This window comes from Notechis scutatus, chromosome 1 (genome assembly GCF_049901735.1).
Source record: "Notechis scutatus isolate UNSWTSFEM ecotype Mainland chromosome 1, rNotScu1.2, whole genome shotgun sequence".
NCBI classification, from domain to species: domain Eukaryota; kingdom Metazoa; phylum Chordata; class Lepidosauria; order Squamata; family Elapidae; genus Notechis; species Notechis scutatus.
Window position 1 is genome coordinate 59,130,236 of NC_142009.1, and position 25,257 is coordinate 59,155,492.

Genomic DNA, 25,257 nt, shown 5'->3' on the forward strand with positions numbered 1-25,257 from the left:
AAATCATAACTATGGAGGAAAAAAATTGATTTCTTTGAATATAAATGGGCTGAATTCAGCTACTAAAAGAAGGAAAATTTTTCATAAAATAGAGAAATTAAAATTTGATATAATTTGTTTACAAGAAGTACACATTAAAAAACAACATCAACAATTATTGGTGCGACCAAAAATAGGGAAAATTTTTACTTCTTTGGCCCAGTGTAAGAAAAGAGGAGTGGTATTGTATATTAAAGAAACCATTTCAGCAAAATTGATCTATACTGATGAAGATGGAAGAGTATTAATGGTTGAAATAGTGGATAACAATACAAAGATACTTTTGGTTGCAATCTATGCTCCGAATGATAAACAAAAAAGATTCTATAAAAAGTTACATATGAAAATAATTGAACTGGACTACGCTAATATATTTATAATGGGAGATTTTAATGGAATTGTAGACAATGAATTGGATTACACAGCAAAAATAACACGACAAAATAGGAAGATCCTCCCTAAATCCTTTTTGAAATGATAGAGGAATTAAATCTAAAAGATATATGGAGAGAAAGAAATACTAAAACTCAACAATATACTTTCTACTCGAATAGACATTCATCATGGTCCAGAATAGATATGATCTGGACGTCAACAGAATTATTATCTAATATTCAAGAAATAAATATTGAAACAAGTACATGGGCAGATCACAACCTAATGACAATTAAATGGAAAGGACAAAAAAGAAGATCTAGATGGACATTAAATAATACTATTTTAAAGGAAAAAGATTTTATACAGTGGATGGAAAAAGAACTGGCCTTCTTTTTTAATGAAAACAGAAAAGAAGATACTTCAATACAGAATGTTTGGGACACAATGAAGGCATATGCAAGAGGATTGATAATGGAATACATAAAGAAAAAAAATATTAGAAAGAGGCAAATGATTAAAACTTTAGAAGATGATTATAAAAATTGGAAAAAGAATTACAGAGAATGTCACAGAAAAAAGATATTAAATTTAAAATGGATATAATTAAACATAAAATGGATCAAACAGAGAAAGAAGAACTGGCGCAAAAAATTAGAAGTGCTAAACAGAACTATTTTGAGGATGCAAACAGGCCAGGTAGATGGTTAGCATACAAACTGAGAAAAGAGAAAGAATCAAGGAGAATACCACAGTTAATGGATGAACAGGGTCTAGTCTGTCATGGTAATAAGGAGAAAAAGAGAATTATTCGAGATTTTTATGCGCAATTATATAAGCAGGAGGATTTTGATGAGGGAAAATTAAACAGTATTTACAAAATGCCAACCTACCCAAGATATCTGATGAAACTGGGAAAATGTTGGAAAATCCTATAACAATGATGGAATTAACTGAAGCACTTAATAGACAGAATAACGGGAAAGCACCAGGACCAGATGGTTTCCCGGCAGAATTTTATAAAACATTACAAGAATCACTGAGCATCCCAATGTTAGAAATTATGAATGAAGTTATGATAAATAAGAAAATACCTAAAACATGGTCAGAAGCTTATATTACGCTTATTCCAAAAGAAGGGACTGACCCATCACAAATTAAGAATTATAGACCTATTTCTTTATTGAATGCAGATTATAAAATCTTTGCTTCAATTTTGGCAGAAAGGCTTAAAAATACTTAAATAATTTTATTCATTCTGATCAGAATGGATTTCTACCAAAGAGACAAATTAAAGACAACATGAGAGTAATTTTGGACACTTTGGAATATTATGAGGCACACCCTGAAAAGCAAATGGCTTTGATATTTTTAGATGCTCAAAAGGCATTTGATAACGTGAATTGGAGATTTATGTTATTATTATTGGAACAGATGGGTTTTGCTAGAAAATTTATTCAAGCAATAGAAGCTATATATTATAAGCAAACAGCAAAAGTGATGATAGATGGAGAATTTACAGACTCTATCAATATTAAAAAGGCACAAGACAAGGATGTCCACTGTCCCCTTTGTTATTTGTATTGACTTTGGAAGTATTAAATAGAAATATTAGAGAGGATACAAATATAAAAGGAATGAAAGTTAAAAAGGAGGAATTTAAATTGCAAGCCTTTGCGGACGATTTGGTCTTTATTCTGGAAGATCCTCTAGAGACAGCTTTAAAACTACTGGAAAAGATAGAGACGTATGGTGAGATGGCTGGCTTGAAAATAAATAAAGACAAAACAAAGATTCTGACAAAAAATATGTTATTAAGGCAAAGAGAAGAGTTGGCAGACTTATTGAAAATTCAAGTTACGAATAAAGTTAAATACTTGGGGATAATTTTGACGTCAAGATGTACTACACTGAAAGAGAATAATTATATTAAACTTAAACAGCAGATAGCATCTGACTTGAAAAATGGGAAAATCTACAATTATCTTTGATAGGTAGAATCTCAACAATTAAAATGAATATTTTACCCAGAATTTTATATTTGTTTCAAACAATACCAATTAGGCTTGGTAAAGACTATTTTGATGAATTAAATAAAATGGTGTTGAAGTATATATGGCAAGGTAAGAAAGCGAGAATAAAACTAAAACTTTTACAGGATGCTAGAATTAGAGGAGGATTTGGCCTTCCTAATTGGGAGTTGTATTATCAAGCTGCAAATTTAATGTGGGTTAAAGAATGGATAACGTTAAGAAAGTCTAGATTACTGGCATTGGAAGGACATGATTTATTATTGGGTTGGCATGCTTTTTATGGTATAAGGGAACTAAATCGCAGGGTTATTTCAGAAGGCACTATATACGGGAATCGTTATGGTTGAATTGGGAGAAAATTAAGAAACAATGTTATTTGAAAATTCCAGTTTGGTTATCAACTATTGAAGCTTTTTCCTATCCCATAATTTATAAGAAGGAACAAACAGTTAGATATGGGGAAATACTGGATGAAAAGGGTGAACTTAAAACGATGCAAAAGCTAGAAGAACAAGATATAAAAATGAATTGGTTTTCATATGCGCAAATACACTCAAGGTATCTTAAAGATTCTAAAACAGAAGGATTTTATGATAAATTGACTGATTTAGATGGGATTTTGACAGGTGCTGATGAAAAAGTGATTAAAAAACTATATAGTTATTTGTTGGAAATTAAATTAGAGGAAGAACAAGTCAAAGAAACAATGATTGTTTGGGGGAAGAACTTTGGATATGGGATTGATTTAGAAAAATGGCAAAAATTGTGGTCTCAAAATTATAAAATGACAATGTCAGTAGCATATAAAGAAAATTTGTATAAGATGTTTTACAGGTGGCATTTTCCCCGACAAGAATAGCAAGAATGTTCAAGAATAAATCCGAAAAGTGTTGGAAATGTCATCAGATCCCTGGCTCATATTACCATATGTGGTGGACTTGTGAGGAGGCCAGGAAATACTGGACTAGAATTCGCATATGGTTGGAAGAAATGACAAAAAACATATAGATTTGAAACCAGAGATTTTTCTATTGGGAATCTTACCTGATACATTTAATAAAAACTTAAAGTATTTGATTGTAAATGTGTTAACAGCGGCTAGGATTGTATTTGCTAGAAATTGGAAGAATGAGAAAATACCATTAGAGGAAGAAATTATTAAGAAAATATTGGAATGTGCTGAAATGAGTAGATTGACATTTGAAATTAGAGAACAAGAAGATAAACAATTCTATGAAGTTTGGGATCTTTTTTATCAATGGTTAGATAAAACAATATAATAATAGAATATATATATATTTTGGTTTTGATAATATTTTTAGAATATTTATTAAGATAGATTTGGTATGATTTTACGATTTGTTATAAATTAATTAAATTATAGTTATCTCGCTTAAGCATGAATTAGTTAAATTATAGTCAAATGATTGTTTAATAAGGATATTAGGATATATAATTGTTGATTGATAATATGAGTTATTATGTAACATAATTATTATGATGACTATGAAATAGATGCACAAAAAGGAGTGATAAACCAACCGATACACTGTCTGTAAATTTATGAAGAATGATGATGTTTTTATGTTATGTTTTATGTTTTATGTGTTTTTATTTGTTGTTAAAATCAATAAAACTTTTATTAAAAAAAAAAAAAAAAAACAGATCTGCCAACATCTAGAAACAAGTAAAGTAATAACTAGCAGTCAGCACGGGTTTGTTAAAAACAGATCATGCCAAACCAATCTTATTTCATTCTTCAACACAGTAACTAAATTAGTGGACCAGCAAAATACTGTGGACATAATATATTTAGATTTCAGCAAGGCTTTCGACAAAGTAGACCACAACCTACTTCTTAGTAAGCTAGACAAAAGTGGAATAGATAGCACCACCACTAGATGGACTCGCAACTGGCTGGCAAACTGTACTCAACGAGTAGTTCTTAATGAGTCTAAGTCTACATGGAGGGAAGTAAGCAGTAGGATGCCACAAGGTTCCGTCTTAGGCCCAGTACTCTTCAATATCTTCATTAACGACTTAGATGAGGGAATAGAAGGGGAACTTACCAAATTTGCAGATGATACTAAGCTGGCAGGAATAGCTAACACCCAAGAAGATAGGCTCAAGATCCAGATGGATCTTGACAGACTAGAACACTGGGCCATATCTAACAAAATGAAATTCAATGTAGAGAAAAGTAAACTCCTACACTTAGGCAAGAAAAATCAAAAGTACACATAAAGACTGGGTGAAACCAGGCTCAATAGCAGTAACTGTGAGAGGGATCTTGGAGTCTTAGTGGACAACCAGCTAAATATGAGCCAGCAGTGTGCAGCAGCAGCCAAAAAAAGCTAATGCAATCCTAAGTTGTATTAACAGAGGGATACAATCAAGATCAAGGGAAGTACTAATACCACTCTATAAAGCCTTAGTAAGACCACACCTAGAGTACTGCATCCAGTTTTGTTCACCACATTATAAAAAAGATGTTGAGACTCTAGAAAAAGTACAGAGAAGAGCAACCAGGATGATTAGGGGACTGGAGGCTAAAACATAGAACGAACAGTTGCAGGAACTGGGTTTGGCTAGTCTAGTAAAGAGAAGGACCAGGGGAGACATGATAGAGGTCTTCCAATATTTGAGGGGCTGCCACAGGGAGGAAGGGGTCAAGCTATTTTCTAAAGCGCCTCTAGGCCAGACAAGGAATAATGGATGGAAACTGAACAAGGAGAAATTTAACCTGGAAATGAGGAGAAACTTTCTGACATTGAGAACAATCAATCAATGGAACAGCTTGCCCTCAGAAGTTGTGGGAGCGCCATCACTTGAGACTTTCAAGAAGAGATTGGACTGCCATTTATCAGAAATGGTGTAGGGTCTCCAGCTTGGGCGGGGGGGTTAGACTAGATGACCTACAAGGTCACTTCCAACTCTGATTATCTGTTCAATAGGCTCCAGGAGGTGTTGGTTCTGGTAGCTATGAAGAAGAGAAATTCCATTGTCCTTTCTATTGGTATCTAAATACTGACAATAAGTACCACTAATAAATGTTTAGAAATGCAGATCAAATGATAAAACATGAGGATTATTCACCTGGAATTCATGGACCCTGAAAATTAAATGGTACCTGTGAAAATGGGAAAAAAATAGAACTTTATTTTCACTAACCTCAGATGAAATTTATCTTTTTATCTAGTATTGAATTAAAGCAACACTGTTATTTCTGCCTCTAGATTTCAAAAATGATCATTATTTCAATAAATCTTATTAAAATTATTAAATGGATTAATAAAGCACACACACTACTATATTACATTTTGGTTGCTCTTTAATGTGTTGATAATTAGATTTGTAATGCAATTAATAGCTATACACTTTGTTTTATGCAATATATATATATATATTGTACACACACACAAACATATACATACCGTGTTTCTCCAACAATAGGGCCTCCACCAATAGGAAGACCCAGCATGTTTTCTAGGCATAAAATCAAATTAAGCCCCACCCCCCAAATTTAGGCCTAGTTTAAAACATGCAAAATGGGGGGAAGGGTGGGGGGACTTGCCATTAGGAGCGCCCCGCGGGCAGCAATTCCTCTCCACCAGCCGCTCCTAACGGGTGATCATGGCAAAGCGCAGAGAGCTCCCTACTCCCACCAAACACCTTTGCTGCAGACCCAAGACCTTTAGCACCTGCCGCTGTTGCTTTCCCTTCTGCCCATTCTGCCGCCACGTTTGGAGCTGCCGCTTCCGCGTTTGGAGCTGCCGCCGTGTTTGAAGTGGTGGCGGCGCTCCAAATGGCGGTGGTGCTCCAAACAGCGGCAGTGCTCCAAACATGGCAGCGGCAGCTCCAAATTCTGTTTTTGTTTCCATGTTTGGAGCTGCCGCCGTGTTTGGAGTTGCCGCTTCCGCGTTTGGAGCACTGCAGCTGTTTGGAGGACCGCCGCCATTTGGAGCACCGCCGCCACTCCAAACGTGGTGGCAGCTCCAAACGCGGAAGCGGCAGCTCCAAACGTGGCGGCAGCTCCAAACACCCTTTTTGTTTCCGTGTTTGGAGCTGCCACCGTGTTTGGAGCTGCCACTGTGTTTGAAGCTGCCGCTTCTGCGTTTGGAGCACTGCCGCTGTTTGAAGCACCACTGCCATTTGGAGCGCCGCTGCCACTCCAAACACGGCGGCAGCTCCAAACACGGAAGCGGTAGCTCCAAATGGCAGCGGCGGTGCTCCAAACGGCAGCGGCACTCCAAACGGCGGCAGCAGCTCCAAGCGTGGCAGCGGTGCTCCAAGTGGCGGCGGCAGCTCCAAACGGCAACGGCAGCTCCAAACACGGAAGCGGCAGCTCCAAACGTGGCGGCGGAATGGGCAGAAGGGAAAGCAACAGCAGCAGGTGCCAAAGGTCTTGGGTCTGCAGCAAAGGTGTTTGGTGGGAGTAGGGAGCTCTCTGCGCTTCGCCATGATCACCCGTTAGGAGTGGCTGGTGGCGAGGCTGCACACGGGGTGCTCTAGATGAGGATGAAAGGGGGGGAATTAAGTCACCCCCGAAAAGACGGCCTAGCTGTTTTTTCAGGGCTCAAAAAAAAGGGGGGCCCGGCCTTATTTTATGAGAAACACGGTACATACATACATACATACATACATACATACATACATACATACATACATTTAGGAGAAGGAGTCTGAAGATTTTAGCAGACTCTCAAAAGAGTCCATGACCAAAAAAAAAGCCAAGAATTCCTAGTATAATTGAAGTAAAATAAACCTATGTATGTGGTTTGCTTATAGAATTATTATGCAACTTATTTAATACGTACGTTAAAACAATATCTGCATCTGTCAGTTTGAAGAATACCATTGTTGTTCCTCCATACAAAGGAGAAAAGAGTATGAATAAGTAAAAAATAATAATAGGGGAATTAGCTTGTTAAGTCTGCTATGACAGTATTTAGCAGAATTCTGATTAAAAGGATTTTTGTGATGACAGCGAACAAAATTTAGGAAATGCATTGCAGCTTTTATTTTGTAGGGAGGATCCAGTTCAGATTGTTGTTATTTAGTAGGTCATTAAGAAATGAATGAATGACAAAAATATGTATTATTAATTGATGTAGAGAATGCATATAACAAAAAAAGGGAATGTTTTCAATTGATAAGGAATTGAAAGTTGATTATTGAATGAGATAACAACAGTATATGGTGAAAATAAACCATGAATGACAATAAATGAAATATTTAGTAAATAGTTTGATATTGTGCAGGGAATAAGAGAAAGCTGCTTGATGTTCCCTAGATTGTTTAATGAATTTATGGATAATTGTATAAGGAATATATGTGTGTTAGTTGGGGACGTGTACTTTCATAAACAGACTGTAGCATGTATGCTGGTTGAGAAATTTGTCTGTTTTTGCCCCTTAATATAAGGAAGTGACATCTATCAGGAAAAACACAAAACTAAGTTGAATGCAATGAGAATGGAGTACTTGAGAAGCATGTAGAGCAAAACAAGATGAAATAGGATAATAAATGAATTAATGAAATGAAAGTGAGCCAACCAATATAATTGAGATGGTCCAGAAAATGAACGAGGACTGAAAAGCAAAATTTACATATGAAGGAAAAGCAAATGGGTGAATGAAGAAAACTACGAAAATTGTGGATAGATGTGGCTGATGAGATGCTTAAAAGAGTAAAAGGCAGTAATTGAAGGGGTGTATTGAAGGATTTGACGGAAGCAAGGTTGGGTTTGTAAAGACAAAACAGTATGAAGAGTTATAATGAATTGTATTGGTAAAAATTAAATCTAGCCACTGTACATTTTGTACTCTTCATCTTATATCATGTATTTAATTTGTTTGGTGCATTATTTCATACTCTTACATGTAATGTTGCTTACTCCAAAAGCAAATTCTCTAGAATGATGGTTAAATATACAATCACTTTTGTGTACTGTTCCTAATAAATAAAAAGTATCTATAGTTATGGATACATTTTTGCATTATTGGCTAGTATTCTTACTCAATTCCTAAATACTTTTAGTTTCTTAGTATCACATTAGGCATCCTAGTAAGCAATATATACAGCTGTCCTTCAGATGTTAAGAGTTTATTAGTCCCAGGCAACTCATATCAGTCTTATTTAGATGGCATGGGAATTGCAGTCCTATAGGATGGAAGATTCTCAAAACCTTACATATACTACAAAGGTGCTTTTTCAAGAGGCAACTGGACTTTCTGATTTTCTTTGAAGATGTTTTGCTTCTCATCCAAGAAGCTTCTTTGTGACAACCATGACCTGGATGACTGAGAATCTCCATAGAATCTCCACTTACACTATATTATTTACTTCCTTTCTAGACTTGTAGTTATTTGTGGAATATCCTTCCTTTCCAGCAAGAGCTAAAGTTGGCATACAGAACACTCTCTTCTACAATGACATCCCTGTACCATAAAGTGGACTGAGAAAATTAATGACTGACTCAAAGTCATCCAGTGATCTTTCATGGTTCAATATGGACCTTAAGCATTATGCTATTTTTGTAGATGTTATAGTCTCTAGAAGTGACCACTCATTATACATTAGTGGCATTAAAGTGTTACTAGTATCATTTGTCTTTTGGAATTGTTTGCTAAATGCATGCAAAGGCAAATGCACAAGTGATTTATACAAATTTCTCCATAAAATGGAGAAATTCCCAGCCATTTCTCAAGGACTTCATTGTATTGAAAAGAGCCTCACTACTGAAAAGCTCAGTAGGAACTATTCTTTCATGATTTCTTCTCTTTAAAAATATGAAAAGCCAAGAAAGCTGCAGACTCCTGGACAGACTATCAGACAAGAAACCATATTTCAATTTCATCAGATTGTCTGGTCTCTTTGTAACTAAAAGGTACAGAAAATATTCCACTACAAGTCTAGAAGTACTTTTTTCCTTTCAACTACTATGAGAAAAACAACAACCACAGGATAATTTTTCTACCTGACACAAAATAGAAGATTTTCCAACATAAACTAAGAACTGCAACTGCCATATTTATCTGAGAAAGCCAATTCAAAATGTAAAAGTAGACAGAAGAGGAAGGAAAAACAGAACCCAAAAATGTAATCACAGACAAAAATTGTGTGATTTACTTAACTACTATGAGATTTAACCTATGACTAAAACTTAAACATGCTTTTAGATGCTTGTTCAAAATATGCCTGAACTTTTTACCTTCTTTATTTTTATTTATTTAATCAATTTATATAATTGCCCAATTCACAGGCTGATTTTGGATGGCTAGTAACTGGATAAAATAAGCAAACAGTAACCAAAACAAACAAAGAAATCAGCAAGGACCATGATACATGTGAGGCCAACCATAATAACTCTTGTAAACCATCACAAAACAGTCCAGGATGTCAAACTCGCAACCCGTGGGCTGGATGTGTCACGTGCTGGCCCCGCCCCCGCCCGGTTTAGCAAAGGGGAAAAAAGTAACAATACATCACATGATGATGTGACAATGTGAGTTTAACATCCCTGCCCTAGTCCAATGTTTGGGGAAAAAGTCAGGTTTTCAAGGCCTTACAGAAACCAACATTAAAATCTTGGGGGAACATTCCATTCCATTCTACTCCAGTCAGAGGCTACAACAGGGGATCCTTCCTGGGTTCCCCACCCCAGATGACAGTGTTTGAGAGAAGGGATCAAAAGCAACCTATACCGTTGGATCCTGTGGGATGGGTAGAAATTATTGGAGATAGATAGCCCCACAAATAACCTGGCACTGTTCCAATAAGGACATTATAGGTGGTAAGAGAAAGGTGGAGGTTTGCAAAGGATTGGTGTTATATAGAGTACAGTAACATGGTCATAACTACCCACACACCTACATCTTGGATCAGCTATAGTTTCTAAATGGCAGTCCCATATAGAACACATTGCAATAGTTAAAAACAGATATGACCAAGGAATAGGAATTATAATCTGGGAATCCTGATCCAGAAAAAGGTGCAACTTGCATACAATAGAAATTTGTACAAAGGCCTTCCTTGCCATGGCTGCCAGCTGCTCTTTGAACACAAGTCAAGAACTGAAGATGGCCCTAAGTTGCATAGCAGGGCTAGGTCTACTCTCTCATCCATTACTAACTGAATTATGAAATGAAAGAATCCTTATCACAGACTAACTTTTTACTGTTTTGTTTGATTATGATAGAATTTCAGAATTCTTGCTACCATGCTTGTTGTAATTGAAATTGGCTGCACACTTGGGACAGTAGGTACTTGAAATATTGTATTTATATTAACACTGTATTCTGAAATGTTAATAATCTATTATACTCAAAGCTAAATGTTCATTTTATTGCATAAATAGCTGCTTTACTTGAGAGAAAAATGCATTGTGTTTGAATTTGCTATTATTTTGTTCACATTTTTGGAGCTTCATGTATGGCCTGTAACACAAATATTGGAGAGAAACTATGTCTGGAAATAAGAAGACATAAGACTAGAAAATGTCCATGTGTTAATGGGGCAGTGATTTACTGCTATGAGTGGCAGAGACTTCTATAAATTTTTGCTTTATACTAGGTGTCATGAGTTAAGAAGATGCAATATTTGCTCTTACAATACTGAACCAAAGTTGGTAGGTTATCCTAAAAAGATCCAATCTCAAGTACTAAGGAGCTAAAAGATCTAAATTAGAACCAGGAATAGAGAGGAACTAGAGCCAATGAAAGCCTGGGAATGAATTTTTTTTAAACAACCAGGAATTTGAATAATATAAAGGATTATTATTATTTACCTGCTTGACAGAGGGACTTATCTAGTTCTCTAATATATGTCTGCATTTTCACTGTACTTTAGATTCTACATCTACTTCCCAGCCTAGGGAGTAAATCATTTGATGGATTAGTCATCTAGCTCCTACATATGCAACTTTAACTCCTATACCTAATTATTCCTGTTTCTTATCAATCTATTTACTACAGTTTCTGTAAAACTATTAAATAAACATATTAAAATGTATTCTTTGCTTGCATATTGCCATATGTCAGATATTTGTGTGTAAAGAGGTGTTATATCCTATTTTAATGACAGCAAATGCATATGTGAATGAATCTGTTGGAGAGGATGAATCACAACCCCTAGACAAATTTAGGAACTAGAGACATCAGATGAGATTTAGGTCTTACGAATCAAAGCTTTTTGTTTTAATTGATATAGTCCAATTTAGCTTGAACTACTGATTGGTTCCGTGTTCAATTATTTCTTGCAATTCTGCCCAGATATCAAGTATTACCCTGGCAGATCTTGACATTGTCATATAACTAGACAATCTGTGATCTGCCTGGTCATCCTTTGAGAGATATTTCCTTATCTAAACATAGAAACAGAATAACCACGGGCTTTTGTTTTTGCTATTGTTTTGTTTTTAAAACAAAAGAAGAAAATATAATTTTATTAAAGATGATGTATAGCAAAGATATACTTTTTAACTATTTACCCTCTTTTTAGAGTTCCCAGACTGGAATTGTTGGAAACTGGCAGTAAAGGTAGCAAATGGGGATCATGTGACCACAGAACACTGTAGGTGTTGTAATTGTGTGTCAGCTGACAAGTGCCTAAATCGTGATCACATATCTGTGGGAAAGCTGTGGTGGCTGCAACTTTGAACAATTGTAAGTCTTCTTATTCAGTGCTAAGTCAGGATTACTAATACTGCATTAAAGAGTCAGTAAATGTAGCTCTGAATACTGCCAATGAGTGGCCACAACCAAATGTGATTTCTGTTGTAACACTGTAAATAATAAACAATAAAAACTCATTATCATTCAGGATTGATTTAATTTCATTGAAACCTTCCATACAACAGATTTTTAGAGTAATCTATAATATCTTGATTATCTTATAGGCTCCATTTAGCATGAAAAAAAGGATTAAAATGCAATATTCCAGCAATTACATACTTGAACTTATATGGCATAGACAAAAAAAATCATTTGTTTGGTTCATTAAAGTAGTTTTTTCAATCTATACTCTTCATAACATTGCTTATTTCAGAACGAATAGTGTAATAGGTGGGTAGGTGTATTTTCAACAATACATTCATAAAATGCTGCATAAAGCAATCAAAAGGCAGTTTTCCCAATTACTGAATCAAAATATCCAATACAATATATCAAGACAATTTAGTGCCCCACATATTTTTCTACACTGTGTGAGACTAATAACATAGGTATAAAGGCAACAGGCCTGTCACATTTTAGAAGACTTGCTGTCCAGTGCTGAAATCCCCATCACTGCCTTTTCTAAAGTCTTCTTGTATCATCAAATATGATTATGACAACTTATTAGCAAAGACATTAGCAAAGATAGAACACGGTATTTATTATTTATATAGCTGTAAGTCCTCATTTCTCATTAATGCTTGCACAAAAATATTTGAATCATAATTGTGATAAATTTTGAGGTAATATTATCTAAATATTTCTTTCACATTTATCTTCTCTTCTGCTTCCTTTATAGTTCCTTCTATTTCTTTATGTGTCTACCAAATAAATCTCAACAACATCTTCACTTACTGGAGAATACTAAAAGCTGATACAGTATCCTGGAAAAAAATAAAATAGCTTACTGAAAAGAGTTCCCTATGGATTTATATTTTTGCAACTAAGTTCCTTTCTCAGTCAAGAACTTAATTTGCTCCCAATCGTGTACTCAATTTGTAGTCTGAATCTAAAAACACTTAAGTAGAATAAATCAAAGAACAAGTATTTAAATCTGCATTTAAATATACAACTGCTATTGATAGTAACTGTAATATTATATGCTTAACAATTCCCAGCACTACTATTGAATGACTTGCTGTTCAATCCATGCTGCATAGTACCTTGTTGTGGTTATATCACTAATATAGCAATAGTAATAGTGAATTTTAAAAAATGTGTAACTGATTCTCTTGTAAAATAGATGGAACAAAAAAATTGCAACATTGCAAGTAATCTCGATAGCATTTCTTTTCAACTTTTTTTAAAAAAAATCAGTAGTTGTCAGACACTAGTCATCTTCTAAAAACTAACCTTTATAAAACTGTCTGCAGAAAAACACAAAATTTTATACTCAGATATGAATGCAGTCCTTATTGTCTTTTCTACTGTCAACTTTATTGGTACATATGTAGATTTCAATCAATCTTATACATCTGCAAACACTGAATATGGGCAAGGGAAACTATTCCAAATATATTTATAAGCTTTTGCTAAATGAAAAAAGTTGATGTTTTAAAATAATGTTATCAGTTTTCCATTATTATGAAAACGAGGTATTCACATTACTGTGAACAACTACATTTTCTCCTCCACCATTACATAGTGCACTTTTTTTTTTACCAGCACAGATTAAGTGCAACTCTTTCTTGTAGATATGGCTATAATAAATAGTTAACAACTGATTTCCACAAACCTCTCTGAAAGCCATAGCTTTTAATAAACATGCCATGCTCTGTGGTCACTTAAATAAATCCTCTAGGTTTCTGGAGGACTTTTATGGTTCTCTCAAAATTACAAAAAAGTAGATGTTTTTGCTGGAATATGAAATGATCACAAATGATAATTTCAGACAGAGATCAATTCAACTGTGAAAGGTTTTTTTTTTTTTTACAAAGATAAATTTATCATAAAGCTGAATATTGTAAGAAGTTATCAAAGGACAAAATTAATAATTTTACAAATAATGTACCTGTTTTGAAGATTTAAACCTGACAAAGATATTTGTCAATTTGCACCTTTATTTAGACTGGTAATTCTCCAATTACCCTTCAACAAGCTTGAAGACTACAAATAGAATTACCTCAGATAATAGGAAATAGGTATCTATCCTAAATAATATGGCTTTAGAACTATGGTGTACGGAGCCTGCAAAGTGACTCTATTTCTAGAAAAATTGAGTGTGCTGTCCCGCAGATGTCTTAATGGTTTTTAATGATTTTTCTGTTGTTGTTTTTTTACTTTTGTATACTCCCAGAATCACACATGTAAGATGAGAGGCTATCTGAATTTAATAAATAAATAAAATTAGGTCACAAATCAATATCTTATATTCTGCATGCTATGTTCTGAAAAACAAGAAAAGATTTGTCCAAAAAGTGAGGGACACAATAAGTACTGTCCTCTGAGTTTAAATCTTGTTAATTCTTGTGCATTAGATTTACATTCTGTCTTTTTTTTCTAGAAGCTCAGGGTAGAATTAACAGATATCTTCCCTCCTTTTATCCCCATAATTACCCTGTGAGATGGGCTGAACCGAGAGAATTTGAAGCCACCAATGAGCTTCCATAGCTAAGGATGGATTTAAGCCCAAATCACCCAGTGTAATTTCTTATGGGTGAGGAGAGGGTGAAGCCTATTATGTACACATTAAATATTTAATTTAAAGAAAGTTAGTTAGATTTGTTTATCATCAAATTCCTGAGGCAAGTTCTATCATTTTCCATTATTCTGCATTTTTGGACGAGATAATTGAGCAAGCAAATCCCCACTTTAATATCTTACCCATTTAAGGATACAGTACAAGAAAGTTCAGAGACCTGCAAGTGTTTCTTTCAGGTTCACAACTTGTAACTCTTTTTGTGGAAGTCTTTCCATTAATGTTTATCTCTAAGATAAAGTACATGTAAGCCTAGAATTCTAAAGCAGAGAGTTCAAGAATGAGGCAGAAAAGGGGAGATTGGAAAGCGAACAAAGATGAGTTCCAAAAATGGAAAAAAGGAGTCAAACTATTTTTCCTCCTAGCACTACCATTTTAAGAGCAGACAAAATTTATTAACTGTATTTTAATTGTACCATAACTAAAATAAATGCTGTGACACACTTGGACAAATGTCCTATTAGCACAAAATAAGAACTCTTGGAGTCTTATAACAAAGATTAATAGATGTGCTAAATTGCAGTTTCCTGACTTGTTCAATTCAGCAAATGTTCTCATACTACAAAATCTGAAAAAGCATACATTTATTCCAATAAAACAATTTAAAAGAGAATGCTATTGAACATTTAAATTAGCAAGTTATTATTTATTTCCATTAAACATTCAGGAAGATACAGTAAGCAACTTAAAAAGAAAATAAAAAAGAAGAAAAAAAAACACAGATGATAAATTAGGGATTTAGAGATGTCAGGGAGGACATAATTTTCCAACAAAACATTTGCTACTTATAAATAACTAAATGTGTTATATTGTTTTAGCAGACTTAAAATTCATAGTGAAACTTTAAATTCAGAATGAATATTGGGAATTCTGGTCCACCCAGTATACATCACTCGATAAAAGTAGCAGAGGGTTGCAGGAGGCTATCCTGGCCAAAAATGGGGCCATGCCTACCCTGTTCCGGCCATGCCACCTGGCACCCTGAGATCAAACACAACTCTGATGCGTCCCTCAATGAAATAGAATTTGACTCCTCTGGCCATACCTATATCTTAGTTAACCATTCTTCCTCAGAGGGTATCAAACAACCCTGCCAGTAAAAAGGATATAATATCCTTGCAGCACTGCACTCACTGAAGCATTTCTGAAGCTATTCCACCCCACCACATTCATTTGTATTACATGCAGATATTGTCACCTGGCCATGCAAGTACTTGATGTAATGGCAAAAATACAGAAAACAAAAAAATGAGGAAATAACCAAGTATTTGGCATATTTTTCATCAGGACTAATTTATTTATTTAATTTATTTATTTGCCGCCTATCTCACCTTGATATAAAGTATGTTTATTGTGCTTACTATTACCACTCTGCATGAACGGAGACAAATCCCAATCCTCATACTGGGCTCCAGCCAAGAAATATAAATCACATAGCATATTGTCACAGAATTATTTTTTTTAATTTCATGATTTTACTGGGAAATTAATGAAGATATCAATAAGAAAAAGTGGTTGCGTTCATAAAATATTAGTCAATAACCAAAGACTTGAGCAAATTTTCTTTCATTTCCAAGCAAGATACCTTACTAGCTATAAGGGAAAGTTTTGTTTCAACAACAGAACACATATTTCTACTGCATATAGAAAGCAATTCCAAAGTCTAATGCAGACACTGTCTGGATGGGGGAATAAGATGTATCATCTCTGTAATTCATAGATATTGAGGAGTGGCCTACTTACAATGTATCAGTAGTAGCTCACTGTTATTTCATTTACTTATTATTTAGTTATTAGGATAGCTGTTTAGATTATGACCAATGACCATCCCAACAAAAAAAATAGGTCAGTATCCCATGTATTTTTCCATTAGGAAGGAACCAGATTAATCTATGAACACTTGAAGCCCAACATGGAGCTCAATCTCTTTGAGTCAATGGGACAAAAAGGAACATTCAATGAATACCATTTAAGGAAAATACAGGCTGATTACAGTTGTGGATTCAGTTTTAAAAGACTTTAAAATGGAACTGGCAAAGGAAACTGCATGCTTGACTAGGACTGTCACTTACAAAAATCATCATATTGACTTTTTCCATTAAAAGTCAGAGAGGCTTTATACTATCCAAACGATTTATATAAACAATGAGAAATATAATAAAATATTATGAAACTAAGATTACTATATATGAGATACAGCACTCACTGTTCAATTCGAGGAGAGAGGTACAATTTGGGAAAAACCTGAGTAGCTTCTGTATCTTCAAAACTGACTGAAAGAAGAGCAACATCTTCTCCAGGGTCTTCATTTGCATCCTAAAAACATACACAGAAAGAAAAAATAAAATAATTGTAATAGCAATCATAAGATTGACCATGTGAAAGATTAGAAGGCCTAGCTGAAAAGGTTGACAATCTGCTACTTTGGTCCTTTTAAAACTGGCTAGAATATAAAACCATATAAATAGGAAGAAAAAAGTACTGCAGGATACGTTCAGTGCCTGGAGTTAAAATAATAAAAGCAGAAAACAAACAAACAAATCTAAGCTATATGATTTTTCCAAAATAATATTTTCTAGGATGTTAATTACATTGGAAAGACATGTGATTCTATAATTGAACATAACTCTGTTTTAGTCTATTGTTTTTACAGTACATAATGGTGCTCAAAACTGAAAAACTGCCAGATTTTCAGTGGTCACTTAGACTAGTATTGGGCAACAATTACTTCCTCCATCATATTGTCACAAACTGTCATGGTAAAATGATATAGAAATACAGTTCATGCAAGCACTGTAAAATCATTTCTTATTGTCCAGTTAAGCTAAGTGTTTTTTAACAGCTGATTTGACTTTGGAAAACAGTATTTTCTACATAAGAATATCATGACATGCCTGCTAGCAGTAATTTGACATCTGCCAAATTCATGGCAATGACATTTAATTTATGTCTACTGTATGCACCTAAAATATATGGTATATTATACTAGCAGTATATTTCTATTAACATTCCTGGTGTCAAGCATTATTTCTATATTTCTTCCTGTATTTCATGGCTGAGTAAATAGCATTTCCTTCTCAAATGTTTCCATACACCAATATTCTTATGAGGTAGACTGATCTAAGAGTGAGTATTCCAATATACCCAATAAGTTTCTGTGGCTGAAGATTGATTTGCAGTACATTTTGCTAGTCATAATCCAACTATTAAACCTTGCAAAGTAAGTTGCCATACTAACTTGGCTCCATTCTCTGTTATTTCTAGCAAGGAGGAGTGGGAAAGTTTTCTAAGATTTTAGTTGTTGCTTTGATGAATCAATTATCTGATTTGGATTTGGATTACACAGTTTCCCATGCTTAAATGTAATCCCTCTGATCCATTCCTTTAATTTAAGAACAAAATATTACATGATAAGAATTATAAAATAGATTAAGCCATATTATATTATTATATTGCTAAACTACATTGACAGATTAACCATGACAATCTTAAAAAGTATATTCAGATTCTGTGATATATTTATACCTATAAAGATCAGAACAATGCAAGCAATGGTATTCCCAGTGATACGCTATGGAAGTAGAATCTGGACTTTGAAAAAGCAGGATAATACCGGTACTGATATTGATGCTTGTGAATTGTGGTGTTGGAGAGGAATCCAGAGCACGGATAGCAAGAAAACAAAGGAATGGATCATCAAACAAATCAAGCCAGAGTTCTCACTTGAGATACAAATAACCAAGCTCAAATTGCCCCAGCTGAGACATGTTATGAAGAGAGCTAGCTCTATGGAGGAGGTTCTAATACAGTACTGTACTGGGAAAGGTAGAAGGAAAGAGAACAAGAAGACAACTAGGCAGCAAAGTAGAGGGACTGAGTTATTGCAGCAGTGGGTGTGCTACTGAAAGATCTGAAGGACCAGCAGATTGTCACGGAGAAAATCTATGTGGTTGCTAAGAATCAACACTATTTTGATAACACACAATAAATAAATATTATTATATTATACTACTATACCATACTATATAATATTATACGGATTATTGTGTTATATTATATGGTATGGTTTATTAGTATAATTTAATAATTGATTGATAGATTGAATAGTAACCCGAAAGATAAGTTAGGAAATGATTGTCATGGAGAAAATCTATCTAGGTGCTAGTAAGAGTTAGCATTGACTTAATGACATATAATCAGTCAGTCAGCCTGCCAGCCACCATATATTTTTTCTTTCATTTAAATAGATGAATGGGAAAAAAGCATTTATTTTTGCTTATTTACACACACACACACACACACACACTTGAGTAATTTTCAAAATCCATAATTTGGTTTATTATTAGGACCAATCCCAATATCGTACATAAGTATGAAAGTTTCAACTTCTTCAAACAAAACCCATTCAGAGTTTTGTTCCACACAGCATCAACCTTGTGAACTCTCAAGTTTCCTCTTTCTGCTATGTATTCAAAATGGACAGTGATGAATATTTATACACACACACACGTATGTGTGTGTAGCATATGTACCATGTGTGTGTATGAGTACATACATGTTTTCTTTTGAGAGCAGGCAATAAAATTTCATTTTTAATGTGAGCCAATGTGCTCACAGCTTTAAAAAATGACAATAAAGGTTATCTTAACCAAAGTAAGGTTGATATTTACTTATTTTATCAGACAAAAAATTACCAGAAAAAATGGAATAAGGGAAAAGGAATTCAAAATTACTCCAGATATTTCAGCTGTGAATTTCAAAGTCAATCCAAAGATGAACCTGTAGATAACTCATAATCTGTAGTACTGTAGTATCATATGTACCACATTAAATAAAAAGTTTCAACCCCAAAAACACAATTATTAGCCTCCTGTTACATAACATATAACATTATGTATTTGGATTCCACCCTCCACCTCCTGATCCACAGCTATGACTACTCGTTTTGTATTTCAGGCTTGTATAATAATGTTAGGTATTTCCCTTTTTATTATGCCAGCAGTCATTTAAATCTTATCTACCAAAATGACTAATGGCTATGGGGTTTTTTAATATAAGTCCTCTGAAAGCTGCATTCACTAGTGTTGCAAAACTTAAATAGAGAGATGTAGCAATATTAATGATAGCAAACTTTTTTAAAAATCCAGATAATGTCTGTGATACCATACATGGAATATAACCACATTATCCAAATTCTGTATCACAATACCTTGGAGTACTGCAGCAATCTCACAAGACCACCACGGGATATTTTACATTTTTGTGATGTTCATTTGGAAAGCTGGGTTTTGCAATGAACATTAGTGATGCTATATCTTTGTCACATTAAGGACAACATGAACTGAAAAGTTTGGGAACAATGGCAAAAGTCTGATTTATGAACATTTGTGCACTACTTCAAAGGTTTGTTCTATATTTCATTTGCTTTTCAAAATCTGGTCTGGAACCTCCTAGAATCCAAATAACATAAGACAAAGTTAACTGAGGTTGCCAATGATTGTTTTTAAATAATAATTTCTAAACAAGCCACAGAAGACTGGTTTGCATGAAATCTAAGACCTAATGCATGTCTTAGTATTAATTTAAAATTAAACAAACTGTATTATGATTTAGTATTAGGCATGAACTGACCATAAATTCAGGATATAAATGAAATCAACTGATCCATCGTTCTCTTCTCTCTTTGCATTTTTTGTATGTTATACATCTTTTCTATTTTGCAAGCATTTTATATTTTAATCATTTTCTCTTTTAAACAGTTTTGTATTGCTTAGGATGCTGCCAGAAGATTGGTTCCAGCTCAGGCATCTTCCAATACACCAATATTATGAATTTGTATTTCTCCATAGCCACTTTTCTTCTGCTTCAGAGAAAATAAACTTCTGCTTGTACACTTTTGGCGTGTATCATCAGAAGTTCCTTTAGAATTATAATTAACTTGTGGATTATGATTAAAAGCTCCTATGTTTCAAAACAAAATTAAATGTTTATACCACTATACACAGTAATTTTCATGAAAAATGAAATCTGTAGCTAAGCTAATTAAATCAGTGGTTTTCAAAATGTGGTTCCTCAGGAGGGGCATAGGCCACTTAGAGAAAGGCAGGGCATTCTAAGAAAGGGGCAATCATCCTGACATTTTTTTTCTTGTCATCAAGAAAAAGTTGAGCATTGCACTACAACCAATTGCTGTGTTAATCATAGATGCACAAAGAAAAGTTTCCAACCTACACCCAGTGTTAACTATTTAAAATACAGCATCCAGGGAAGAAAAGGCACAAAAAGATAATAATTGTTTTTATTTCATCCACATTAAATTTGCTAGTAAAATTTTTGGGAACAGAATTGGGACAAATTTCAAATAGCACTTATATACTGCTTTACAGTGCTTTATAGCTCTCTCTAAGCAGTTTACACGGTCAGCATATTGCCCCAACAATTTGGGTCCTCATTTTACCTACCTCAGAGGACGGAAGGCTGAGTCAACCTTGAGCCTGCTGAGATTTGAACTGCCGAACTGCAGTCAGTCAGCAGAAGTAGCCTGCAGTACTGCACTCTAACCACTGCGCCACCAGGGCTTGTATGTTCTCTTTGTAAACAAATTGTTATATCTTTAGAATGTTAAATGAGACAGGGGAACTTACTAATTAGAAATGACTTTACATAATAGATAATTTTAGGATATGTATAATAATGTCAGATAACCTATATGCTTATATGGTTTTAAAAGAAAATTAGAGTATTCATGGTGGGAACCAGGGAAACTGCCCTATGCTTACATCATTGGCTTATTTAGTTTAATACTATGCATGCTTATTAGTAATAATGTTCCTTAGTTTAAAATTGAATATTTCCCCTCCTAGCTAAAGATACAAAGAAATGGAACAATCTTCAAGAAATGCAGATATTCTATCACTGAGCTATACAAGTAGTCTTCCACTTATGACCACAGTTGGGCCCAAATTTTTAGATATTGAATGAAGCAAACTTTAAGCAAGACACTATGTGGCCACTTCATCAGGAACCACAATTCTAGCCCTCCCAGTTTCATTTGTTAGGCAACTTTGTGGGTCATTAAACCGAGCACTGGGAGAAGGTCCATGCATTGTGGGGCAGGGACAGGGCCTAGCCCCTCTCCTCACCCTGCTGGGGAGAAGAATCATGAGAAAGGCTGTGTTTACTAAATTTGAGGTCCATTCCTCTAGTGTGCAGGAGTACTTTTCCTCCCTACCCAGAGGGGAGGGCAAATGTCATATTGGGGAAATGGATCTCAAATCTAACATCCCCTCTACTTGCAGCCTTCCCTACTAGCTTCCCCACTAACTTTGGAGGGAAGCTAGCAGAGAAGATTGCAAATGGCGGTCATATGATTGCAGGGCACTTGGCAACTGGTCATAAATACAAACAAGTTGCCAAGAGTGCAAAATGTGATCACATGACTAGGTGGATGCCAATCTTAATGCATAGAAAAAAACAAAAAGATGATCCTGTCTATTGAACGACCATTTAGGATATTTGTCTTAAAGATTACAATTAGGATTATTCTCATTTCCAGACTCAGAGGTGAATCCAACAGTATATCCATGGATCAGACCAGATCAGGTTGACACAAACCTTGTGTACATAAATGAGACATCAATGTAATGCACTGGACCTGAGACTACCTTTTAAAAATATTTTGAAACTTTAGCAGATCAAAAACATTGTTGCTATATCTAATTAAAATATACATGAGTATAAATTCTTTTTGAGTTCAAATTGTAATAAATTTGGGTATTACTTCGTATAAATCTTTCCTTGTTTTAAGATTTGAGGGCAGTCCTGTTATTTACTATTAACCAAAAATCTCCAAGTAGCTACCCTCAAGTTTAAAAAAAAACACTTACAAAGAGAAGGTTAGGTATTTCTCTATTATTCTTCTGCTAGCACACATAAAGTTTACTGAAAGCAGCTTTTGCTATTATTTGGCTTCACTGATCCAGTTTTTAATCTGATGGATGCTACTATTTATTTTTCACTAGTTCATATTCCATAAGTGTTAATATTTAAATTATAATTGGACTTGCATTTTGTTAGCCTTCTTTGGTTCTATTTTTGGAACATAGATCATAATGTAAATCATAATAATATAAAATTTTGGCTTTAAAATCGTGTAAACTGTCTCCAAGGCATTCAGAGAAGAAAAGTGAGCTACACATTTTTTACAATAAATAATATTTTTTTTTTTAAAAAAGAACTCTTTAATTTATGCATTAACATTCACTAATATCGATTGTATTTATTAGCATTATTTATATTGAGTACCAGTTTTAATTCTTTCTATAGCTGAAGACCTCAGAATACCGTTTACATTTTTGACTAGCTAAACAAATGAACAATAGAGTGTCTTTTATAAAGAAGAATTCCTGGCAAGTATTGATTCCCAAACACATTTAAAACAGAAAGCATAAACACATTGTTCTCTTGCATCCTACTACCTACTGTAACTAAGAACTGGGAACTTACTGGAACTGATAATTTATTATGAGTCAGAGTGTTAATGGCTAGTCCAACCAAAACATCTGCTCTACACCGTTACTACTATAATTCGTTTCCTTTTATGTTTGGAACAGAACCAAGTTGGACAATTAGACTTTTTTGTCTTAAAAAAAAAAAAACACAGAAGCCAAAAGGCTGAGTATAAAGAAAGAACACTCATATAGGATAAGTTCTGGTAAGCTGCCCACCACTATGAAAACCTGTATGACTGTTGCCCCCAAAGTGCTTTTTCCAAAAGTCAACTGGACTTACTTGGGTTTTTTTTCCTTTGAAAAAGGGAAAAGTCTTCTTGGATGAGAAGCAAAGGAAAAGAAAATCCAATTGCCTTTTGGAAAAGGCATCTTTGGGACAACTATAACCTGGATGATTGAGAATCTCCATAGACATCTGCATGACTGTTTTATATTCCAGTTCAATGTTTTGCCCAAACCACATATTTATTTGCTTATGGACTTAAATCACTAGAGACCCGAAACTAGGCTACAGCCAGCATTCTTCATCTGGCCCCTGCTCAGCCAACACTATATCTTACCAGAGGGATTATGATTTATTTATTTTTTGACCATTCTGATACATAGTCAAGATCTTTTTGTAGGGTGCAAAGACAGGAGCAAAACCAGTATCAGACTGGAGAAGGGAATGTAATCAGGTCCAGGACTATACTATTGTAGCTAAAATGTATTTACATTCATAAACTTAAGCACTTTTGTAAACCATTTGACTCTGGAGAGAGAAAATCTTCAGTTCTATATAATGTTGACAATCCCACTACCCAAAAATGGCTCAAAATTGGGAGTCCTTCTACAGTCAAAACTCCTGCTTGGTGAGCAAGTAACAGCTGGGGCCAAGAAGGCCTTTATATAGCTCCTTTATGCCACTTATGACTCTTCCTGGAACCGTAGGTTTTACTCATAGTCAATGAAGCTATCATCTCTCAATTGGATTACTCCAATAAATTCTAATGCTTTTCAAGAGAATTTGCAGTGGGATACATTTTGTAGCTTCAAGTGATCAATAATATGATGGTTTAAGTAGTGATGAGCATGCCATGTAGCAGCTCTACTTTAAGAGTTTGATTAGCTTATGTATTGGCTTCTAGTGCAAGTCAAAGAGCTGGTTATCATATTTAAAGCCTTTCAATATTTAGAGTCTAGGTACCTTTTTTTCATATATCTGCCTGCTTGATACATTTGAGTAGCATATGCTCATTTCAGGTTCTCTCTCTTAGGGATTGCCATCCTTAGGGTTCTGTAAAATAAGCCTCTTCATTCCCTCTCCTTCGGAAGGTCATGGATCCTAACACAGAACGCTCCTTCTCTCCTGCTCTCCATAAAACCGTATTAAAATATTGACTATTCTCTCCAAGTTCTGGATGGCTCCCACTCTGCTGTTATTTAGAAAACCATGAAGACCCAGCTCTTCATCCAGATTTCCATCAAAGGAGAATGAGATCTCTTGCTTCATCATACTTGCCACTGTTTATTTCTTAGGTTTTATTGATATTATTGCAATTTGTTGTGAGCCACCCAGAGTTGAGCAGCGTACAAGTTTAATAAATAATTATGATTTGTTGCATAGTCAGCCTGATGTTCAGATAGATTGGCATTTTATACACATCAAGTTCTTCCCAAGAACTTGAGATAGGCAGATGTTTGATGTTGTTAAAAATATCGTCCCAAAATGTAAGTTGTTGTGAATAAAGCTGTCACTTGCAATAGGCTGATTTTGTCAATGCTAAGAACATTCAAGTGATGCTCCAGGTTGTTTTGGGATTGCACCTAAGGTACTTATTACTATTGACACCACCTTTGCTTTCTTTTGCCATAGTCATTCTATTTCTAGGATAAACAGGGAAGTTTAC

At 34.5% G+C, this 25,257-nt stretch overlaps 1 protein-coding gene across 4 annotated transcripts in view; it reads right to left on the reverse strand.

The window, feature by feature from the left end:
• BABAM2 (BRISC and BRCA1 A complex member 2) overlaps positions 1-25,257 on the reverse strand; it is a 153,752-nt gene that overhangs the window by 88,353 nt on the left and 40,142 nt on the right. For all 4 annotated transcript variants that reach the window (XM_026681636.2, XM_026681645.2, XM_087965340.1 and 1 more), the window contains exon 7: positions 17,065-17,174. In XM_026681636.2, the coding sequence (XP_026537421.1) occupies positions 17,065-17,174 (110 nt within the window). The remainder of the gene's footprint in view (positions 1-17,064; positions 17,175-25,257) is intronic.